General features: G+C 43.9%; 2 protein-coding genes across 3 annotated transcripts in view; one reads left to right on the top strand and one right to left on the bottom strand.

Annotated features, from left to right (window-relative positions):
* Positions 1–3022, bottom strand: part of LOC146350836 (protein FRA10AC1 homolog) — a 37053-nt gene extending 34031 nt beyond the window's left edge. For both annotated transcript variants that reach the window (XM_084845846.1, XM_084845847.1), the window contains exon 1: positions 2945–3022. In XM_084845846.1, the coding sequence (XP_084701972.1) occupies positions 2945–2977 (33 nt within the window). In that variant the 5' untranslated portion in view covers positions 2978–3022. The remainder of the gene's footprint in view (positions 1–2944) is intronic.
* Positions 3023–3395: 373 nt separating this feature from the next.
* The window catches only part of LGI1 (leucine rich glioma inactivated 1), a 45429-nt gene continuing 30998 nt past the window's right edge, over positions 3396–17826 (top strand). The window contains exon 1 of the mRNA XM_084845842.1: positions 3396–3517. The gene's annotated coding sequence lies outside the window, so the exon portion shown is untranslated. The remainder of the gene's footprint in view (positions 3518–17826) is intronic.

Here is a 17826-nt window from a genome sequence, read left to right as displayed (position 1 = left end):
AATTTTTTTCCCCTGACAATAAGTCACTCTCTATTATGTAAGTTACATATCTGATTTGGAAAACACCATACAGTAATCAGACAGTGGTAAACGGGTATATCTTTTCTCCAACTTTCAATGCAGGTTTATGCGTGAAAAGGGATTCTCATCTATATTTAGGATTGATAGCACCAACCCCAGGATGTGACTGTTATTCTACATGAAAGAGCAGGGGCTACAAGGGTGGTATCAAAGTAACTAGAACAGGCACTTTCTCTTATGAAGCAGGCTCACAGCACTTTCTATTACTCATCGCTCTGGAGGTAGCTGTAGCCTGTAGAAGAACAAGCTACAAGTACCTTTACAAGTACCTGCAAGTTCCTCTCTGCCCATGTTTTCCAGCCTCTGACAATGACAGCTTATTTCTCTGCTGTTATTCCTAGCATTGCTGATAAAGAATTACTTGCTCTTGCAGTTTAGTGCTGGTTCTACCAATTACTGCATGTTTTTCTATGGTATTTTAATACAGATGTAACACAAGAGACATACAATTTATAATGAGATTGGGACAGTTCTGCAGCAGGACACACAGATTAATTAGCCTTTAACATTCTTCGATGGGTCTCAACATGCATGTAGCCTAGTTAAAAAGTGTGGCAAAAAGGCAATGTTTGTTCACCCTTTCAATACACGCAGATGGGTGAAGTTAGAATTCCAATCTGCAGTAGTGGTTGTGAACATGGAACGATGGGAAAACAGTTATTTTGGATTAAACTGGAGTACAAACAAGATTGTATGTGATTCTCTGATTGTAAACTAGCCTGAATCTTTTTTCATTTTTATATGAAGGGCAGTATATAATTAATCTAGGGGCGCAATTGTATCCGAATAGTTGCCATCCTCCAAAATCAGAGGCTGCTGACTATCCTATGCAGGGTGGCTGGAGCATGGAGGGGATCCTCTCCTCTGTGCTCCGTCCACCCTGCATTTCTGCCTAGACGGGTGATTACCGATTGGTGAGGGAAAGTGCCTGGAGCTACATAAAGCAGCTTCTGCAGCCTCCTCACCTCCCCCGGGACTGCCCCTTTCCCCCAACTCCATGATCCGTTTCTAAGTGCAGAGATGAAGCCACCATGGAGATAACTGTGCTGACTACAAGGGGATGGCGGATTCTGGGATCTGAGGTCAGAGTCCTGGTTCTGACCTCGGTTCCCAGAAACCAAACAATCCTATGACCCTCTAGACAGTGTCTAGTAGCCATAGGATTGCTCCCTAAATTAAAACATTAGAATAATCATGCATAACTAGCTCATATCACTGTTTATAGCCCTATTCTGGTGTTCACCTTAACATGGGTGGGCTATAACTGTGTAGAGGGCAGGAATAGACATGCAAGCCCCACTTTCAATGTGCCCGGATGATCGGGCTCCTCTTCAGGTCTTCACGCATTACACAGAGGGTCTGAAAGGGGTTTCTAAATGCATTCAGCAGAATCATAAGGCAGAGTTCCCAGCCATGCAGAGGCTTCCAAGCACATTCAGAAGAACACACTTAAGACCCCTATTCACATCTTTGTGTGTTGTCTGAAGAGGAGCCTGCATGCCTACAAACACTGGGGGTAGGATTTACATACACACCCCTGACCTACAGTGTCACTTTCAGAGCATCTGTACTCAAGTGAACACCTGGCTATGGTTAGTGAAGCTGATGAAACACAACGTTAAGGGCGCAAATCTATGCATGTTTAGACAGAAAGATCTACAACTCCCAGCGTTCCCCAACCATCCATGCAGATCATTTTTCTATCTAAACATGCATAGGATATTGCGCCCTAAATGCTCTTTTTTATGTAGGTAGGAATGACGCTAAGATCAAGTATGAAGCGGAACAGCACCATTTTAAAATCAAATGCATTTATTTTATGTGCATTCTGCCATTCCTCCAAGCTATTAATGATGCCATATATGACATTATGCCCATGGAGGGAGCAATCCTATGGCCACTAGACAGCAACTAGATGGCAACAGGATATCTTGTTTTCCAGGAACCGACCCCAGAGTCCGCGCTCCAAAATCAGTTCCTGGAGAACCTCGGAGGCAGTGCAGAACAACCTCATCCTCCGTGCTCACAAGAGGAGTGTGGAGCGACTGAAAAGGGGCATGTCTGGGGGCATTCCCGGGCCGGGAGGGAGGAAATGCCTGTACGGCAGGTGTCATACAGCAGCCTCCTTCCCCACTCAGCCCTCCCGCAGCTAGACACCGCAATTAGCCATCTAGCTGAAAATGCAGGGCAGAAGTAGCATGGAGGGAGTTGTACTTCTGTGTTTCTCCTGCCTCGCACTGGATAGGCAGTCGCTCCGAGTTTGGAGGCAGCCGCCTATCTAGATAGGATTGCGCCCTTAATCTCACATCACTCCCATGGGGTAGGCTACCACGGGAAATAGCAACTTACCCGTGGTCACCCAGTGAACTTCATCCAGATGAGTGAGGATCTGAATCTTCCCCAGGCTTCCGTGGTCCAAGTGTGAGACTCTAGCCATCACACCACACACATTCCTGCCTCTAGCCACCGCAGATTTTACCCTCGAATTATTTTTTAAACCTCATTCCGTGTTATGCGTGCAAAGCTCTCTTCCATTCGAACTTTAGATGCGAGTTGTGCAAACACGGATGTACGCTGCACGTGTGAAGTGGCCTTACGGGTACGGAACCCCCCCCCCCCATATATATATATATATATATATATATCACACACACACACATATACACGCGCACCCCTGTGAATTTTTATTCTCTCCCTCTCTGTTTTTTTTTTAACTGGGCAAACAAATCCCGGTCGAACCGCAGCGAGCGACTTCCCAGCCCTTCTCTGCCGAGAGAGCAGAACGACAAAGATGTTCCCGGTCCCTAGGCGACAGTTATCGACCCTGCGCTTCTCCCTCCCTCGGCGAAGGCCTGCTACTTACAGCATTGGAGAGCTTCATCTTGGGCGGCTCCATACCTCCGAGCCGGCCTGCATCTAGCGGAGCGGCCTCGTTCGCGGCAGGGGAGGAAGCCGCGGAACACGTAGGCCTCTCCGCAGCGGCGTCCCTCAGCGAGAAGAGCTCTCTCGGAAACCATAACCGGAGCCCGAAGGAGCCGGGTAGCGAAAGGGCGGCACTGCGCCGTTCTTGGCCGGGGGCGACTCCTTGTTATCAGACTCTTGCCACCTTCTAGCCGAATGCATCGTGCGCTCTCCTAACTTGGGGAGTCGGCAGATAGTTTCCCCTGTTCCCCCTTAACTGGAGGGATAGGAGAGCATTTTTTCCTGTCTCAGCGAGGAGGCAGCAGACCGGTAGGCTCCGTCCCTGCGCGGAGCTCCTCCTTAAGGTCCCGTGCACGATGTGGGTTAATTGCCCCCGTCCCGCCCCCCAAAGCTCTTCCTCAGTATTAGCTGTCCTTGGCTGCAATCGTATTCTCCTCTTACGTGAGAGTAAGCCTCACTGAATTCATTGGGACTTACTTCTGAGGAGACACGAAAAACAGGCTTGTGCTGTAAAGTAAGTAAAGCCTGGACGCCGTTTAGACACCTACCTGTTTGGGTGCTCAGGATTGTAAGAATTCAGGAAAGTGAGGGAGGTTATTTCACTGAATTTAATGTGAATTTTAAGCTGTTCTTCTGCAATTCTGTTTGTGTTAGGGTTTGCTTGATTATTTCCCCCCCCCCCCCCGTTAAGCTATAAATCAGGGATGGGGAACCTATGGTCCTTCAGATGTAAACTACAACTCCCCATCAACCGTGACTGTTGGCCATGTTGGCTGGGGTTGATGGGAATTGTCCAATAACATCTGGAGTCCAATAACATCTGGGGGTTTATAATTCCAGCTATTAATCAAAATAATGACTGTTCTTTCCCCTCCATTTAGTGCATGCTTCTGTCTGGTGTAGGGATTCTAATATGTGTTGGCATGGCAATTACGAACCTGGCAGCATGCAATCCAATGTATGTCTACTCAGAAGTAAGTCCCACTGAGTTTATTTCAGTAGGACTTACTCCCTGGTAAATATGTAATAGGATTGCAGCTTGAGAGATAGCAAATTATAGAGCAAATAATACAGCAAATTCCTGATGTCACAGGAATTAATATCATCATCATGTCACAAGTTACATGCAGAAGAAATTGTGTTAGTGTGGGAATTTCACCAACTATGACATGATCCTAATAGCCCAATAAAGCACTTGGTTTGGAAAAAGTGCACCTTTTCCAACAACCATATTGAGCAAAAAATCCAGGCTGACAGTAGTTGGTCCATTAGGAAAAAAATACAGGAAAGTTATTATAAGAACTTCATTTGCATGGACTAAAAATCCAGAACAGTGAAGTAGCTTTGAATTTCACAGAACTCTTTTTCAGTTCAAACCAAAATAAGAAAAAGGTTAGGGGCTGGATCCAAACTGAAACTCAGTCCAGACAAAACGGAGGTACCGTTAGTGGGTGGTTCATCTGCCAGGCTAGGTGATATTCAACCTGTTCTGGAGGAGGTTGCACCCCCCCCAAAGGATCAGGTTCATAGTTTGGGGGTGCTCTTGGATCCAGAACTGTCACTTGAGGCACAGGTGAACTCAGTGGCACAGAGCACTTTTTATCAGCTCAGGGTGGTATACCAACATCTGGACAGAGATAGCCTACCTACAGTTATCCGTGCTCTGATAACATCTCATCTGGATTACTTGTGGTGGTGGTGGTTGTTCAGTCGTTAAGTCATGTCCAACTCTTCGTGACCCCATGGACCATAGCATGCCAGGCCCTCCTGTCCTGCGCTCTCTCCCAGAGTCGTGCTCAAGTTCATATTCATTGCATCAGTGATGCTATCTAGCCATCTCATCCTCTGCCGTCCCCTTCTCCTTTTGCCTGCAATCTTTCTCAGCATCAGGGTCTTTTCCAGTGAGTTTTCTCTTTGCATTAGGTGGCCAAAATATTTGAGCTTCAGCTTCAGTATCCCTCCTTCCAAGGAGCACTCAGGGTTGATTTCCTTTAGGATTGACCAATTTGACCTTCTTGCGAGGGGACTCGTAAGAGTCTTCTCCAGCACCACACTTCGAAAGCATCAATTCTTCGGCACTCAGCCTTCCTTATAGTCCAGCTCTCACAGCCATATGTTACTACTGGGAAAACCATAGCTTTGACTGTACGAACCTTTGTCAGCAAGGTGATGCCTCTGCTTCTTACTATGCTGACTAGGTTTGCCATAGCTTTCCTCCCAAGGAGCAAGCGTCTTTTAATTTCATGGCTACGGTCACCGTCTGTGGTGATCTTGGAGCCCAAGAAAATAAAATCTGTCACTGCTTCTATTTCTTCCCCTTTTATATGCCAGGAAGTGATGGGGCCAGATGCCATGATCTTAGTTTTTGTAATGTTGAGTTTCAATCCAGCTTTTGCACTCTCCACTTTCACCCTCAACAAGAGGCTCTTTAGATCCTCTTCGCTTTCTGCCATTAGGGTGGTATCGTCTGCTTATCTGAGGTTGTTGATAGTTCTCCCGGCAATCTTAATTCCGACCTGTGATTCATCCAACCTGGTGTTTCTCATGATGTACTCTACATATAAGTTAAATAAGCAGGGCGACAATATAAAGCCTTGTCATACTCCTTTCCCAATTTTGTACCAATTGGTTGTTCCATGTCCGGTTCTTACTGTTGCTTCTTGACCCTCGTACAGGTTTCTCAGGAGACAGGTAAGGTGGTCTGGTACTCCCATCTCTTTCAGAATTTGCCACAGTTTGTTGTGATCCACACAATCAAAGGCTTTAGCTTAGTCAATGAAGCAGAAATAGACGTTTTTCTGGAATTCTCTTGCTTTCTCCATGATCCAGCAAATGTTGGTGATTTGATCTCTAGTTCCTCTGCCTCTTCAAAACCCAGCTTGTACTTCTGGTAGTTCTTTGTTCACATACTGCTGAAGCCTAGCTTGTAGGATTTTGAGCATAACCTTGCTGGCATTTGAGCATAACTGTGAAATGAGCACAGTTGTACGGTAGTTTGAACACCCTTTGGCATTGCCCTTCTTTGGAACTGGAATGTAAACTGACCTTTTCCAGTCTTGTGGCCACTGTTGAGTGTTCCAGATTTGTTGGCATATTGAGTGCAGCACTTTAACAGCATCATCTTTTAGGATTTTAAATAGCTCAGCTGCAGTACTGTCATCTCCACTAGCTTTGTTGTTACTAATGCTTCCTAAGGCCCCCTTGACTTCACTCTCTAGGATGTCCGGCTCAAGTTCAGTGACTGCACTATCATGGCTATCAGGGACATTCAGATCTTTCCTGTATAGTTCTTCTGTGTATTCTTGCCACCTCTTCTTAATCTCATCTGCTTCTGTTAGGTCCCTGCCTTCTTTGTCTTTTATCATGTTCGTCTTTGCTTTGCATTGTTCATTTAAGAAGGCCTTCTTGTCTCTCCTTGCTATTCTCTGGAAATCTGCATTCAGTTGGATATATCTTCCCCTTTCTCCCTTGCTTTTCGCTTCCCTTCTTTCCTCAGCTACTTGTAAAGCCTCATCAGACAGCCACTTTGCTTTCTTGCATTTCTTTTTCTTTGGGATGGATTTAGTTGCTGCCGCCTGAACAGTGTTATGGACCTCCGTCCATAGTTCCTCAGGCACTCTGTCTATTAGGTCTAATCCCTTAAATCTATTCCTCACCTCCACTGTATATTCATAAGGGATATGGTTTAGGTCATACCTGAAGGGTTTAGTGGTTTTCCCTACGTTCTTCAATTTCAGCCAAAATTTTGCAACAAGAAGCTCATGATCTGAGCCACAGTCAGCTCCAGGTCTTGTTTTTACTGACTGTATAGAGCTTTTCCACCTTTGGCTGCAAAGTACATAATCAATCTGATTTCGATATTGACCATCTGGTGATTAATGCAATGTGTTATGCTTGGGGCTGCCTTTGAAAATAGTCTGGAAACTTCAGCTAGTCCAAAATAGGCCAGCAAGTTAGTTAATAGGGACTGGCCAATGAGATCATATTACACCAGTACTTTTCCAGCTGCACTGGCTGCCAGTCCATTTCCGGGCCCAATTCAAAGTGCTGGTATTAACATTCAAAGCCTTAACAGCTTGGGGCCAGGTTATCTGAAGGATTGCCTCCCCCCATATGTGCCTGCTGGGACCCTAAGATCATCCTCAGCAGCCCTTCTCCGTGAGCCCCTGCCAAAGGAAGTGAGGCAGGTGGCTATCAGGAAGTGGCCCTTTTCTCCTGTGGCACCCCGGCTGTGGAATGAGCTCCCTAGAGAGATTCGCCTGGCACCTACGTTGTACTCCTTCCGGCACCAGGTGAAGACTTTTTATTCTCCCAGTATTTTAGTATTTTGTCTTCCTAGTCTTTTAGCTTTGGTGCTTTAAATCTGTATTTTAAATCTCTGCATTGCTGCTAGATTTGTTTCTGGTTGTATTGTTATATTGTAGTTTTAATGCTTTTATATTTTATATTGTTTTATCCTGTGCTTTTTTATTTTAATTTTTGTGAACCCCCCAGAGAGCTTCAGCTATTGATTGGTATAGAAATGAAATGAATGAATGAACAAAATCTTGGTGTGTGCAGCTGGGCTGGTGGAAATGAACTTCCCCACCCCACCATCCCCAGGGCAGTCCCTCCAGCCCCCTGAAAATGCTTCACAGAAGGTCACAGGACCCTCCTGAATGGGGTGAGCTGTAATGCAGTAGGGAGGGGGATCTCCCAAAGCAGATTGAGGCACTTTCTGTGAGTGGAGCTCTTCCATCCATGGAAAGCAGATCCTGCACTGAACTCTAGGTTGAGAAAAATCAGTTGAGAGGGCATGGTAGCAGACCTATCTGTAATAAGTTTAGGGTGCAATCCTATGTATGCTTAGACAAAAAAGGCCTACAGCTCCCAGCATGCCCCAGTCAGTCATGATGGCTGGGGCATGCTGGGAGTTGTAGAACTTTTTTCTGTCTAAACATACATAGGATTGTGCCTTTAGTATCTTAAAATGGTGCTGCAGGATGCTCTTTGCAGATCATTGGGTTAGTTTGTGCCCTGCCTGGGGAAAGGTTGCACCAGAGCATACTTGGACAAAAAAAAAAATACCATTTTTCCCTTTGAAAATATATAAGCCAGCAGTTATTCAAATCTGTATATAGTAGTAAAAGGAACTCATAGGTTCCTTTGTAAGGCAGATTTTTTAAAAGCAGTCATCCTTTTATAAGCAAAGGATGTTTGTTTTAGCTGACACGCTATTGCAGGGTGGGCAACTTCTGTCCTCCAGATGTTTTGGCCTACAACTCCCATCATCCCTCACCATTGGCTATGCTGGCTAGGGCTCATGGGAGTTACAGGCCAAAATTCTGGTGGGCCACAAGTTGCTCATCCCTGAACTATATAATCAATAGAGGTATATCTTTCTCTGTAAGCTCAGCTGATCATATTTGAACTTTAAAGGGGAAAAATATGGGCAACTAGCTTAAAGTTTGTCACAAGAAAGATGACCACCTGCAAAACCCTAAGCTCGTGTGTGAAACCTCCCTATCATCCTTTGCATACAGGCTTTTGTTTCTGCGGGACTTCAACATCCATGCTCTACTTTGTCAAGCATGGCTCAAGACTGTATAACAGCCATTACCACCAGAAGAGAGTATGGACTTTTGATAATCTATTTCTTTTCAGAAACTTTATGAGACTCTCAGGCCTGGGTATGCTATACTGTAGTGTCTACGGTGAAGATATTCAGCAATTCCAGGAGCAGCCTCAGTTATAAGGAAAAAGACATCACATTTGTCTTAAAGGCTCATTTTTTCAATTAACTTTATGTGATCTTTTCTAAACCAAAATGTAGTTTACATAATACTTTTATTTTCAAGAAAGTTGCTCATATTTTCTGCTGTGGAAGGGGTATGTAAAAGAACTTCACATTCATTTTTGTTAATTTTTATTTTAATTCTGAAGAATTTCTTTAGCACTGTAAGTCTATGGCTCCATCTATAAGGAAACAGAATGAGAAGCACTTTCTGGTTATATCTGGATTTTCATGAAATCGCTTTGGTCCATCAGGTGCACACAAAGTAAGAAAAGCAGAGTATACACTACCTAAAAACCTACTTTCATGGGTCACGCAGCACTTGAGACCCACATACTTCGGGGTTGGGTAGACAGAACTGAATGTCATCAACCCCGTAGGTGCTGCTCAGTGAATGAGAGAGGCTTGTTCCCTGCCCCTGTCCATACTCCCCTGCTCAGGGAAGTTTACTGGAAGCTCTGAATGAAGCCCTGTAGTTTACCCCACACCTTTCACCTTTCATCCACCATTTGGATATTGAGAAAGATTAAAAGATACTGCACTATTATGAATGGGGAAAACAGGCTGCATATTGTGAATGATGAAAGCAGCTAATTCACTATTGTGACTGCCTGAAACAGCACTACTGCGCTATTCTGAATGGGAAATACAGGCTGCATACTGTGAATAGGTAAAGTGGCTATTGTGCTAGGCTACATATTGTGAATAGGAAAACAACACTACTGCAATATAGTGAAAGGATGAAATAGTGCCAAGTATTGCTAAGTGGGAAAGAAAGCCTATGTCCAAAAGCCCCTACTGAGAATGGGGGGGGGGGAGCGGTGGCCCCACCCATTGTCCATGTCACAGCCAGGGCACAGAAGCATACCCAGGATTTAATGCAGTGGGGACAGGGCACACTGTGTTGGAATTGTGGTGGAGCAACATTTAAGGAAAAAAGATACAGTAACAGGACTTTCCAATGATGTGCCTTTTCCAGAGGGAAGCTGTGGGGCTGCTGCAGATTGGCGACACCATCATCTGTCGTGAACAACCCTGATGTGCTTTGCACTAAATCGGCAGTGTAGATTGGGCCTATAAATCATCCTGTGTAATACAGTTCTAAATGTTTCAAAAGCAGTAATCCAGAAAAAGCCAGATACACAGAAACAACATTTTACCCAAACAGTTCTCTTGAAATCTTTCCTCATAGATGCTTCACACAGTGAAACAATTCTCCATTTTTATATATTTCACTATATTTCTGATGTGTTTTTCCTTTAAACAAAACAATTTAGTGCTTTCAAAAGTGGTATTATATAATTGTAGAAATACCTCAAATAATTTATACAGACCAAGCAATGAAAGCCAGCCTCTCTTTTTTTGTCATTCCACTCCCAAGGAACTAACAGTCTAATTTAGTGTGAATGAGTTGTGATATAATTCTGGCAATTGGAACAGCATGTCACATTTTCTGCACATGGAGAGAGAGGAGACAGGAGAGGAGATTTACAATTCTTCATTATGCTAGTTGTATACGAGAACACATAGGCAGGAAGCAACTCCCAAGATACTGAAATTCTGCAGTGCCCATTTCAGCTGCTACTGTTTTTAGTGAGAAATGAGAATGCATTCTGAGAACAGTCTGGCTTCCATTTCATAGGACTTACTGTTGAATAAGTAGATAATGGTACCACGCTATTCTGCCTTAGTCAGACCTCATCTGGAGTCCTGTGCCCAGTTATAGGCACTACAGTTTAAGAACGGTACTGACAAACATGGGTAGAAGAAAGTGAAGAACATGGTGAGGGTCCTGGAAACCAAGTCCTCTGAGGATAAGTTGAAGGAGTTGGATATGTTTAGCCTGAAGAAGACACGATTAAGAGGCAATATGATAGCTATCTTCAAAGATTTGAAGGGCTGCCACATAGATTTTCTAGGAACACTAAGCCACACCAGCTCCCGCTTTTTGGTTTCGCTTTGAGACTCCAGCTATTTATAAGTTAAAACTGGCCCGAATTTCCATGAGAGCAGGCTAATGATTCACCTTTCAGAAAGCTGCAAGCATATCCCAGAGAGCTGGCTCACAGCTGTTCAGTTTAAACGCAGAACGCTGCGTTTCCTACTGAAACGCAGTACATTTCCTACTGAAACTTGATAAAACACCCAGGTAAGTAGTAATAGTTAAGGGACCTGACTTAACAGTTATTTCTTTCCTGCCTCATTTGCATTAAGTAATTAGTACATCACTTGGAAGGGCCAGCTTTAAAGCTAATGTAGCTTCCCCATAGGCCAGTCCTAAATCTGCCAGTGACAGTCCCAACTTCCAGCCCGCATTGGCCAAGAATCTCAAATCAAAATTCCACCTCCCAACCCCCTGTGGTGAAGCAGCCATGTTTCTTGTCCCATTCCCAACATTGCATCCTTGTGCTAGGCCCACCCCGTTCTGTGTGCTGGGCACAATTGTCTAGGAAGGAACCCCGCGCAGGTATCCAGATAGCACTGAAACCCTTAGTGAGCAGGTGCTCGCTTGTAGAGGTTCCTTTGTAGACAACCGCACTCAGTGTGCAGATGAGGATGCCAGCACAGGGATGCAATGCCAGGGATGGGGCCAAACTCCTCACTCAGTACCCTGGGGAAAATTCTGTTTGTTACAGTTCCAGTCCAAATGTGAATATAAGGACACTGATAACTGTCAGCATGAATTCAGAAAGCTATATCAACTCAGACCCAGAATACAGAGAATAATACTCCGCTTTTGTTTCTCTTGCTCAATCGTTATGTTTATTGATCCCTTTCCCTCCCTGTGTTTTACTAATAAAATAACTTTTTCGTTAAAACAAATTCTGTCTTTTATAACCTGGGGTCCCCAGATATTGATTATAATTCCCATTATCCTCAGGCAGCATAGCTAATAGTCATGGTTGATGGGAGTTGTAGTACAAGAAAATATGGGGGCCCCAGGTTGGGGAAAGCTGGATTAGATGCTCAAGTAGCATTACTGGCTGATCAGAGCAGGACTTTGGGGCAGAAGTGCAGGGCCCCAGGCAGGCCCAGTTTAAAGGCGCAATCCTATGGCCACTAGTCCTATAAACAGCCATAGGATAGGTCAGTTCCCAGAGAACCCACCTCCACCCCATCCCGCGCCACCTCATAGTCAGCGTGGATCAGCCCCGTGCTCCACTCTCGTAAGTGCAGCACAGAGCAGCGAAAACGGGGCGTTCCCAGAGGCGGACCACAGTGGGGAAGTCAGAAATTTGGTATGACACATCCTATGTGTTGTCCAGCCGCCGCTTCCCACGCTCTGAGGTCCCACAGCTAGACAGCTGAAATCAGCAGTCTAGCAGCGAAAGCAGGGCTGGGGGAGTGAGGAGGAGATCCTCTCCTCACCACTCCTCCCACCCTGCACTGGATAGGCGGTCGCCCCTGGAGTCGTAGGCAACCGTCGATCTTGATAGGATTGCTCCCTCTGGGTATAAGGGTCAAGGCTAAGGAGGGAAGGGCATAAGTAGACTGTACTACATATTGCAATAAAATAAAAACTGAAAGGCATCAAAACAAATTATATAAAATTAAAAAATGTATTCACATCAAATATAAAATCTTCACATGTAAATCATTCACTACACTCATTTCTTCAAACAAAAGAAATTATTTGGTTTTGGCAAAGTCATGAAGGATTAGTCATGAAGGAAATGACTTTGGCAAAGTCATTATAATTCAAAGATCTGACAAATCCATTCTCAGTACAAGAGAGACAAAGCAGTAAGATAGAGATGCGTTTTATTCATGTTGGTTGGAAGGCATTGTTTGTTCTTGTTAAAAGAGGGGAGAAATGTTCTCCACTACAGTTAGTGATCATTAGTGACAAATACAGCTGCACTACTGTTTCAACGTTAGGGAAACATTTTATCACATTGGATTCAATTGTAACATGGTTTGCCCAAATAAATTTGCTTTCATCATCTTTTCTCTCAATATCTGAGAAGGATGTGAATTCAACAAATTGCTGGAATTAGTAAAATCTACTGGGAGATCACCTGGGTATTTCTGACATAAGACATTTGATACCTGCACTGGCCTCAGAATTCAAAATATTAGGTGAAAAACTTGCAAGGACACTAAAGGGTTGTCAATATCACGATAGGCCTTGATCCAAGGTCCTAATACACTAGGGATGTACGAAAGTTTCGCCACAGATCTCGGGGAAGCCGAATGCCCTCCCGGGACTAGACTTACCTTGGGCGAATCTTCCTGGTGGTGGTGGTGGTGGCGGCTCCGGCGGCAGTGCGGTGGCTGGGGCGGCCAGTCTTCCGACCAGCTGCCGCCGCCACCATTTCCAGGTTCAAAAAAACAAAAAAACGTGATAGGCTATGTAAAGATTTACGTAGCCTATCACGGCTAGATTTTAAAAAAACACCGTGATAGGCTACGTAAATCTTTACGTAGCCTATCATGGCTGACTTAAAAAAAACTGCGCGTACGCAAATGGCGGCGGCCATGGCTGCCGCCATTTGCGTTCCTTATTTTGGCACGTCTTAGTCTACGTAAACATTTACGTAGACTAAGACGGCGAAAATAAGGGGAATGCAAATAGTGTAGACGCTACACTATTTGCGTTCCCCTTATTTTCGCCGTCTTAGTCTACATAAATGTTTACATTGACTAAGACGTGCCAAAATAAAGAACGCAAATGGCGGCGGCCATGGCCACCGCCATTTGCGTACACGCGTTTTTGTTTTTAAATCAGCCATGATAGGCTATGTAAACATTTACGTAGCCTATCACGGCTGACTGCAGGGACGCAAACGGCGGCGGCTATGGCCGCCGCCATTTGCGTCCCTGCTAGCCAGCGGCCGGATGTCCAGCTGCTGGCGGAGCCGGCTGGCAGCTCCGCAGAATCGCTGCGGAGCACAGCCGGCCAGCCAGGATTCCGGGGGGGAGGAACGGAGCACCTTCCCCCCCGGCCAGGATTCCGGGGGGAAGGACGGAATGCCTCCCCCCCCATCAACATAATCCACGGAAAGATAAGTCACTTTCGTACATCCCTATAATACACTCTTCAGTTTGTCAGTGATCATGATGAAGGTCTTAACTCTGAAGGCCTTCTTCTCTACTTCTGGCTGAGGGACCAGTCTTTTTGTCTTTTGAGAGGAGAGCATGCAGAAGAAGCCATTTTGTCCTAAATAAATCAGTAAGGCCTAGAGTATGCTGTCTCAGAGCCATCCCCTTCACATCACATGACACTTGGAGCCATGTGTATTAGGCCTTGAAAGCCATATACCACTAAAGGGCATTTTCACACAATATACAAGGTGGCCCAAAAGTAGGTATACAGTTGTTTAGAATGTTGATGGGAGGGGGAGAGAATGTGTGAGTACAAGATGTGTGGGTGGAGTCAGAATGACAGTTGGGAAGAGTGAGTGACAGGGAGGGACAGTTAAATTAGTTAAGTGTAGAGGGTGAGGGGGCCTACAATGTAAATGTAATAAACAATGTAATAAAATGCAAATAGACTATACTGTATACCTACTTTGGGGGCAATCTGTATGCTTATTGAGCCTGACTCCTGGAGAGGGCAGGGGTATTTAAAAATGGCTTTATTTATTACATTTCTCCCAAGGGCCCAAGATGTCATGCATAACATGGATTTCCCTTCCCCACCTATCCTCACAACAACAACCCTGTGAGGAAGATAAGGCTAAGAAAGAGTGGCTAACACAAGGTCACTCAGTGAACTTTGTGGCCGAACTAAGAAAATCAGGGTCTAAAAAAGATGAGGGCCTAAGCCTATAATCTTTTTAGCCTGATGGTTCATCTGACTCTGGTCCATTGAGCAGATTGAGCAGGAGGGCCACCAAACACAGCAGGGAATTTGGAAGTAAGGCATACAAATTTATCTAAAGAGGGGGTTGCCGGTAAGATCTGCCTAAAATTACCTAACTGTAATTACTAAATTACTAGCCTTTACAGGAGTGGGTGCTGGGTGGAAAGCAAGATAAAATGAAGAGGGAAAATGCACTTTGGAAGAAAAGGCAGAAAAGAGAGCAAACCTAGGGGCTGAATAGGGCAAAAAATGTGGGTACTGGGTGGAAAGACCATACAACTGTCAAAGAAAACCTTTTCTTCTATTTATTTCCAAGCATTCACTTTTATTATTCAGCTGAACAAAAGACAGACAGACATGTATGGAAGAGAATCCATAGATTCACTTAATAAATAAATAATTATCAGGGTATTTATACCTGGATACAGACAAAAGCACGTTTGGCAACAGTAGATTGGCTACAAAATCTAGCAAAAGGTCAGAGAAAATCATTCATTGGCTACTCATCAGGTTCAAGCTTGTCTCATACCATCTACGTAATCATGCTTACTTGTCCAGAACTTTTGGCTACGTGCAGTTTCACTTTTAGCTAATAAAGTTTCTTTCACACAACAAAGGCGTCTTCAAAGGGTCTCTACACCTTAGTGTACACGGGGAGGGAATGGGGCCACAGCTGCTGGCTCCACCCTGACATTACATGACCTGCCTTCCCCAATGTCGTCCATGTGTTTAATACAACACCTGCAAGGGAAACCTGTGCATGCTCAATTGTACGCATGTGGGCTGCCATGTGATTGGGAGCGCTCTATGCGTGCCATGTAGGTTCCCCTTTGCAGATGCCACACGGAATGTATGGACATTGGAGGGTGGCACCAGCAGGGTGGCCACATCAAGTGGGGCCAGCAGGAACAGCCTCATTCCCTACTCCACATGTTGTACACTATTGCATGGAGGAGACCTATAGAAAACAAGGCATCATAGCAACCTGCAGATAGGAGCAAAACCAGACAGAACAGTGTAGTGAATTGCCAAACCATCTAGCTCCTAGTATTCCAGCTGAAGCAGCCTCCCCACCCCCACCTGCTACCACAGGTAATTCAAGAACTCTAAAGATTTCATAGTGACTGAGAAGTTGCCCCCCAAACAGCATGTTTGCCAGTACCTGTCTTTTCTTATATAACTGTAATCACTATTTAATAGAAGCTAGTGCAACAGAGTTCATGAGGACAAGTTACAACAGTACTAAAGTGTGTTGTTGTTTAAACTAAAGTGCAATGGAATTAAACATCAGTATCTAGTATCATTACTCAAATATTGTGATTATTTGCAAAATGAATTATTAGTCATCATGATTAATGGTAGCTGATTTGGCCCAAAGTGATTTTAAGTCCTGATCATCTTGTGAACATAGGAGGATGTAGAATCCACTCAATGCAGTCAAGTGGAATGAATTAGTGAAGCTCCATTTTTCACCTACTTATGAGTGTCTTGAGCAGTTCTGTGCCAGGACACAGTTTATTAATACTGCATTCCAGCCAGAGCGGAATAGATTTTGTGTTAGGAACATTGCAGTACTGATTGCCAAATAATGAACATTTTAAAAATTAATTTTATTCTACTTCAGATGTTACAAATTAGTTGTCATCGATCTCCATGATTCCCTAGGTTCTAGGCTATTTATGCTTGTTGTCATAGAATCTAAGGATAGAGGAGAATGCAGGAACAATTCTGTGAAAAGGATGACTACTACTACTACTACTAAACTAATTCTTGCAAGTAAGTTCATAAAAGCCCCCTCCTTTTACTAGCCCATCTGCCCGCTTGTGGTGCACAAGAAAGAACTAACTTTTATAAAGTCTCCATACCTAGTTACTGGAGGAGATCCTTACTTGCTACAGATGAGTGGGTGAATGGCTACTTTCAGTCCTTGTATAAATAGCATTTCTATACTGCATATTATATAGTATGCAATTGATTGTATTATATTATTATACAGAATAATAGCATTTAGATAGTGCCTATATCAACTCTTTAAAGTCTTGTATAGTAATAAACATGTAAGTAAGACTTATTTATTTATTTAAAACATTTCTATACCTCCTCTCTGGAAAAACCAGTTGAGTCAGCTTACAAAAAAATTCAGAAAACAAACTTCATAAACAAATAAAGATAAATAATGAACGTTAAAAACAGCCTTAAAAACTATAACAACAATTTTAAAAGCTTTGTTTTAATACAGGAGAGAGAATGTTTTGTTTTATGTAGCTGATAGAACAGCAATATACAAATATGTCATAGAATATCAGCCTTCAACCTGCTGCTCTCCAGATATGTTGGACTACAAGCCCCCGTATCCCCAGCCAGAAAGCCAATAACCTAGCTGGGGATGATGGGGATTGTAGTGCAACACATCTGGACAGCGCCAGATTAGGGGAGGCTGCTATAAATAACAAATTAATATAGCTATGTAATAGTGTTGCATTAATCATAACATTGTTGTTCCTCTGAAATGTTGTGACATCTACAGTTCATTGAATTTTATTGTGAAGTAGCGTAAATTTTACTTGAGCTCTATGTACTGTGTGTTTTCAATTGGCCTGTGGTTTGCACGTTGGTTACCAAGATTATACACATATCCTGTGAACACCCAAGAAACTCATAAATGGGTAGGGCAAATAGCTGGCTGAATTCTTATTATCTTCTGTTATAAAGGGACCGCAATTTTGTTCTTTCTCAGGAAGCTAATTTGAAAACAACAAAAGCCACCTCAATGCAGGGTGTTTTCCATGTTTCCTCCTCAAAATTAGTCTTTAATGTGTCTGTGGAGTTGGAATGTGCAAAAGAGTCTTCTGTTATCCTGATTTGTTATGAAGATTGCTTGTGGTCCCAGATAGGCAGTGTTGTGTTTGCCACAATCTGGACTTGTCTCCTCCAAATCTAAGTCGTAATGAGTTTTATCCTTCCTTGGGGTCAGCTGGGTGGGGGGACAGCACTGGAGAGATATCTACTCCCTGAGGCATTATGTCATCTTTTCCATCTGAGGATCACATTGTCAGGTTGTCATGGCCTGCTTTTGCCAGTGTAAAGAAGAAGGATTGTTTTAGCTGTTCTGTAATTGACACTATATATGTAGCATAACAAAGACAGATTTCTAGTACTTTGGGCAATGCAAATCAGAGGACAAATGAGGATAATCCATGGTTGAAAGAAATGTCCAGTTTAAACATTAGCAGCAATCTGTGCC

The sequence above is a fragment of the Heloderma suspectum genome, chromosome 3, assembly GCF_057233095.1.
Source record: "Heloderma suspectum isolate Gila_16-S chromosome 3, 16-S_ref, whole genome shotgun sequence".
In the NCBI taxonomy this organism is placed as follows: Eukaryota; Metazoa; Chordata; class Lepidosauria; order Squamata; family Helodermatidae; genus Heloderma; species Heloderma suspectum.
This window is presented reverse-complemented; position numbering and strand designations above follow the sequence as displayed.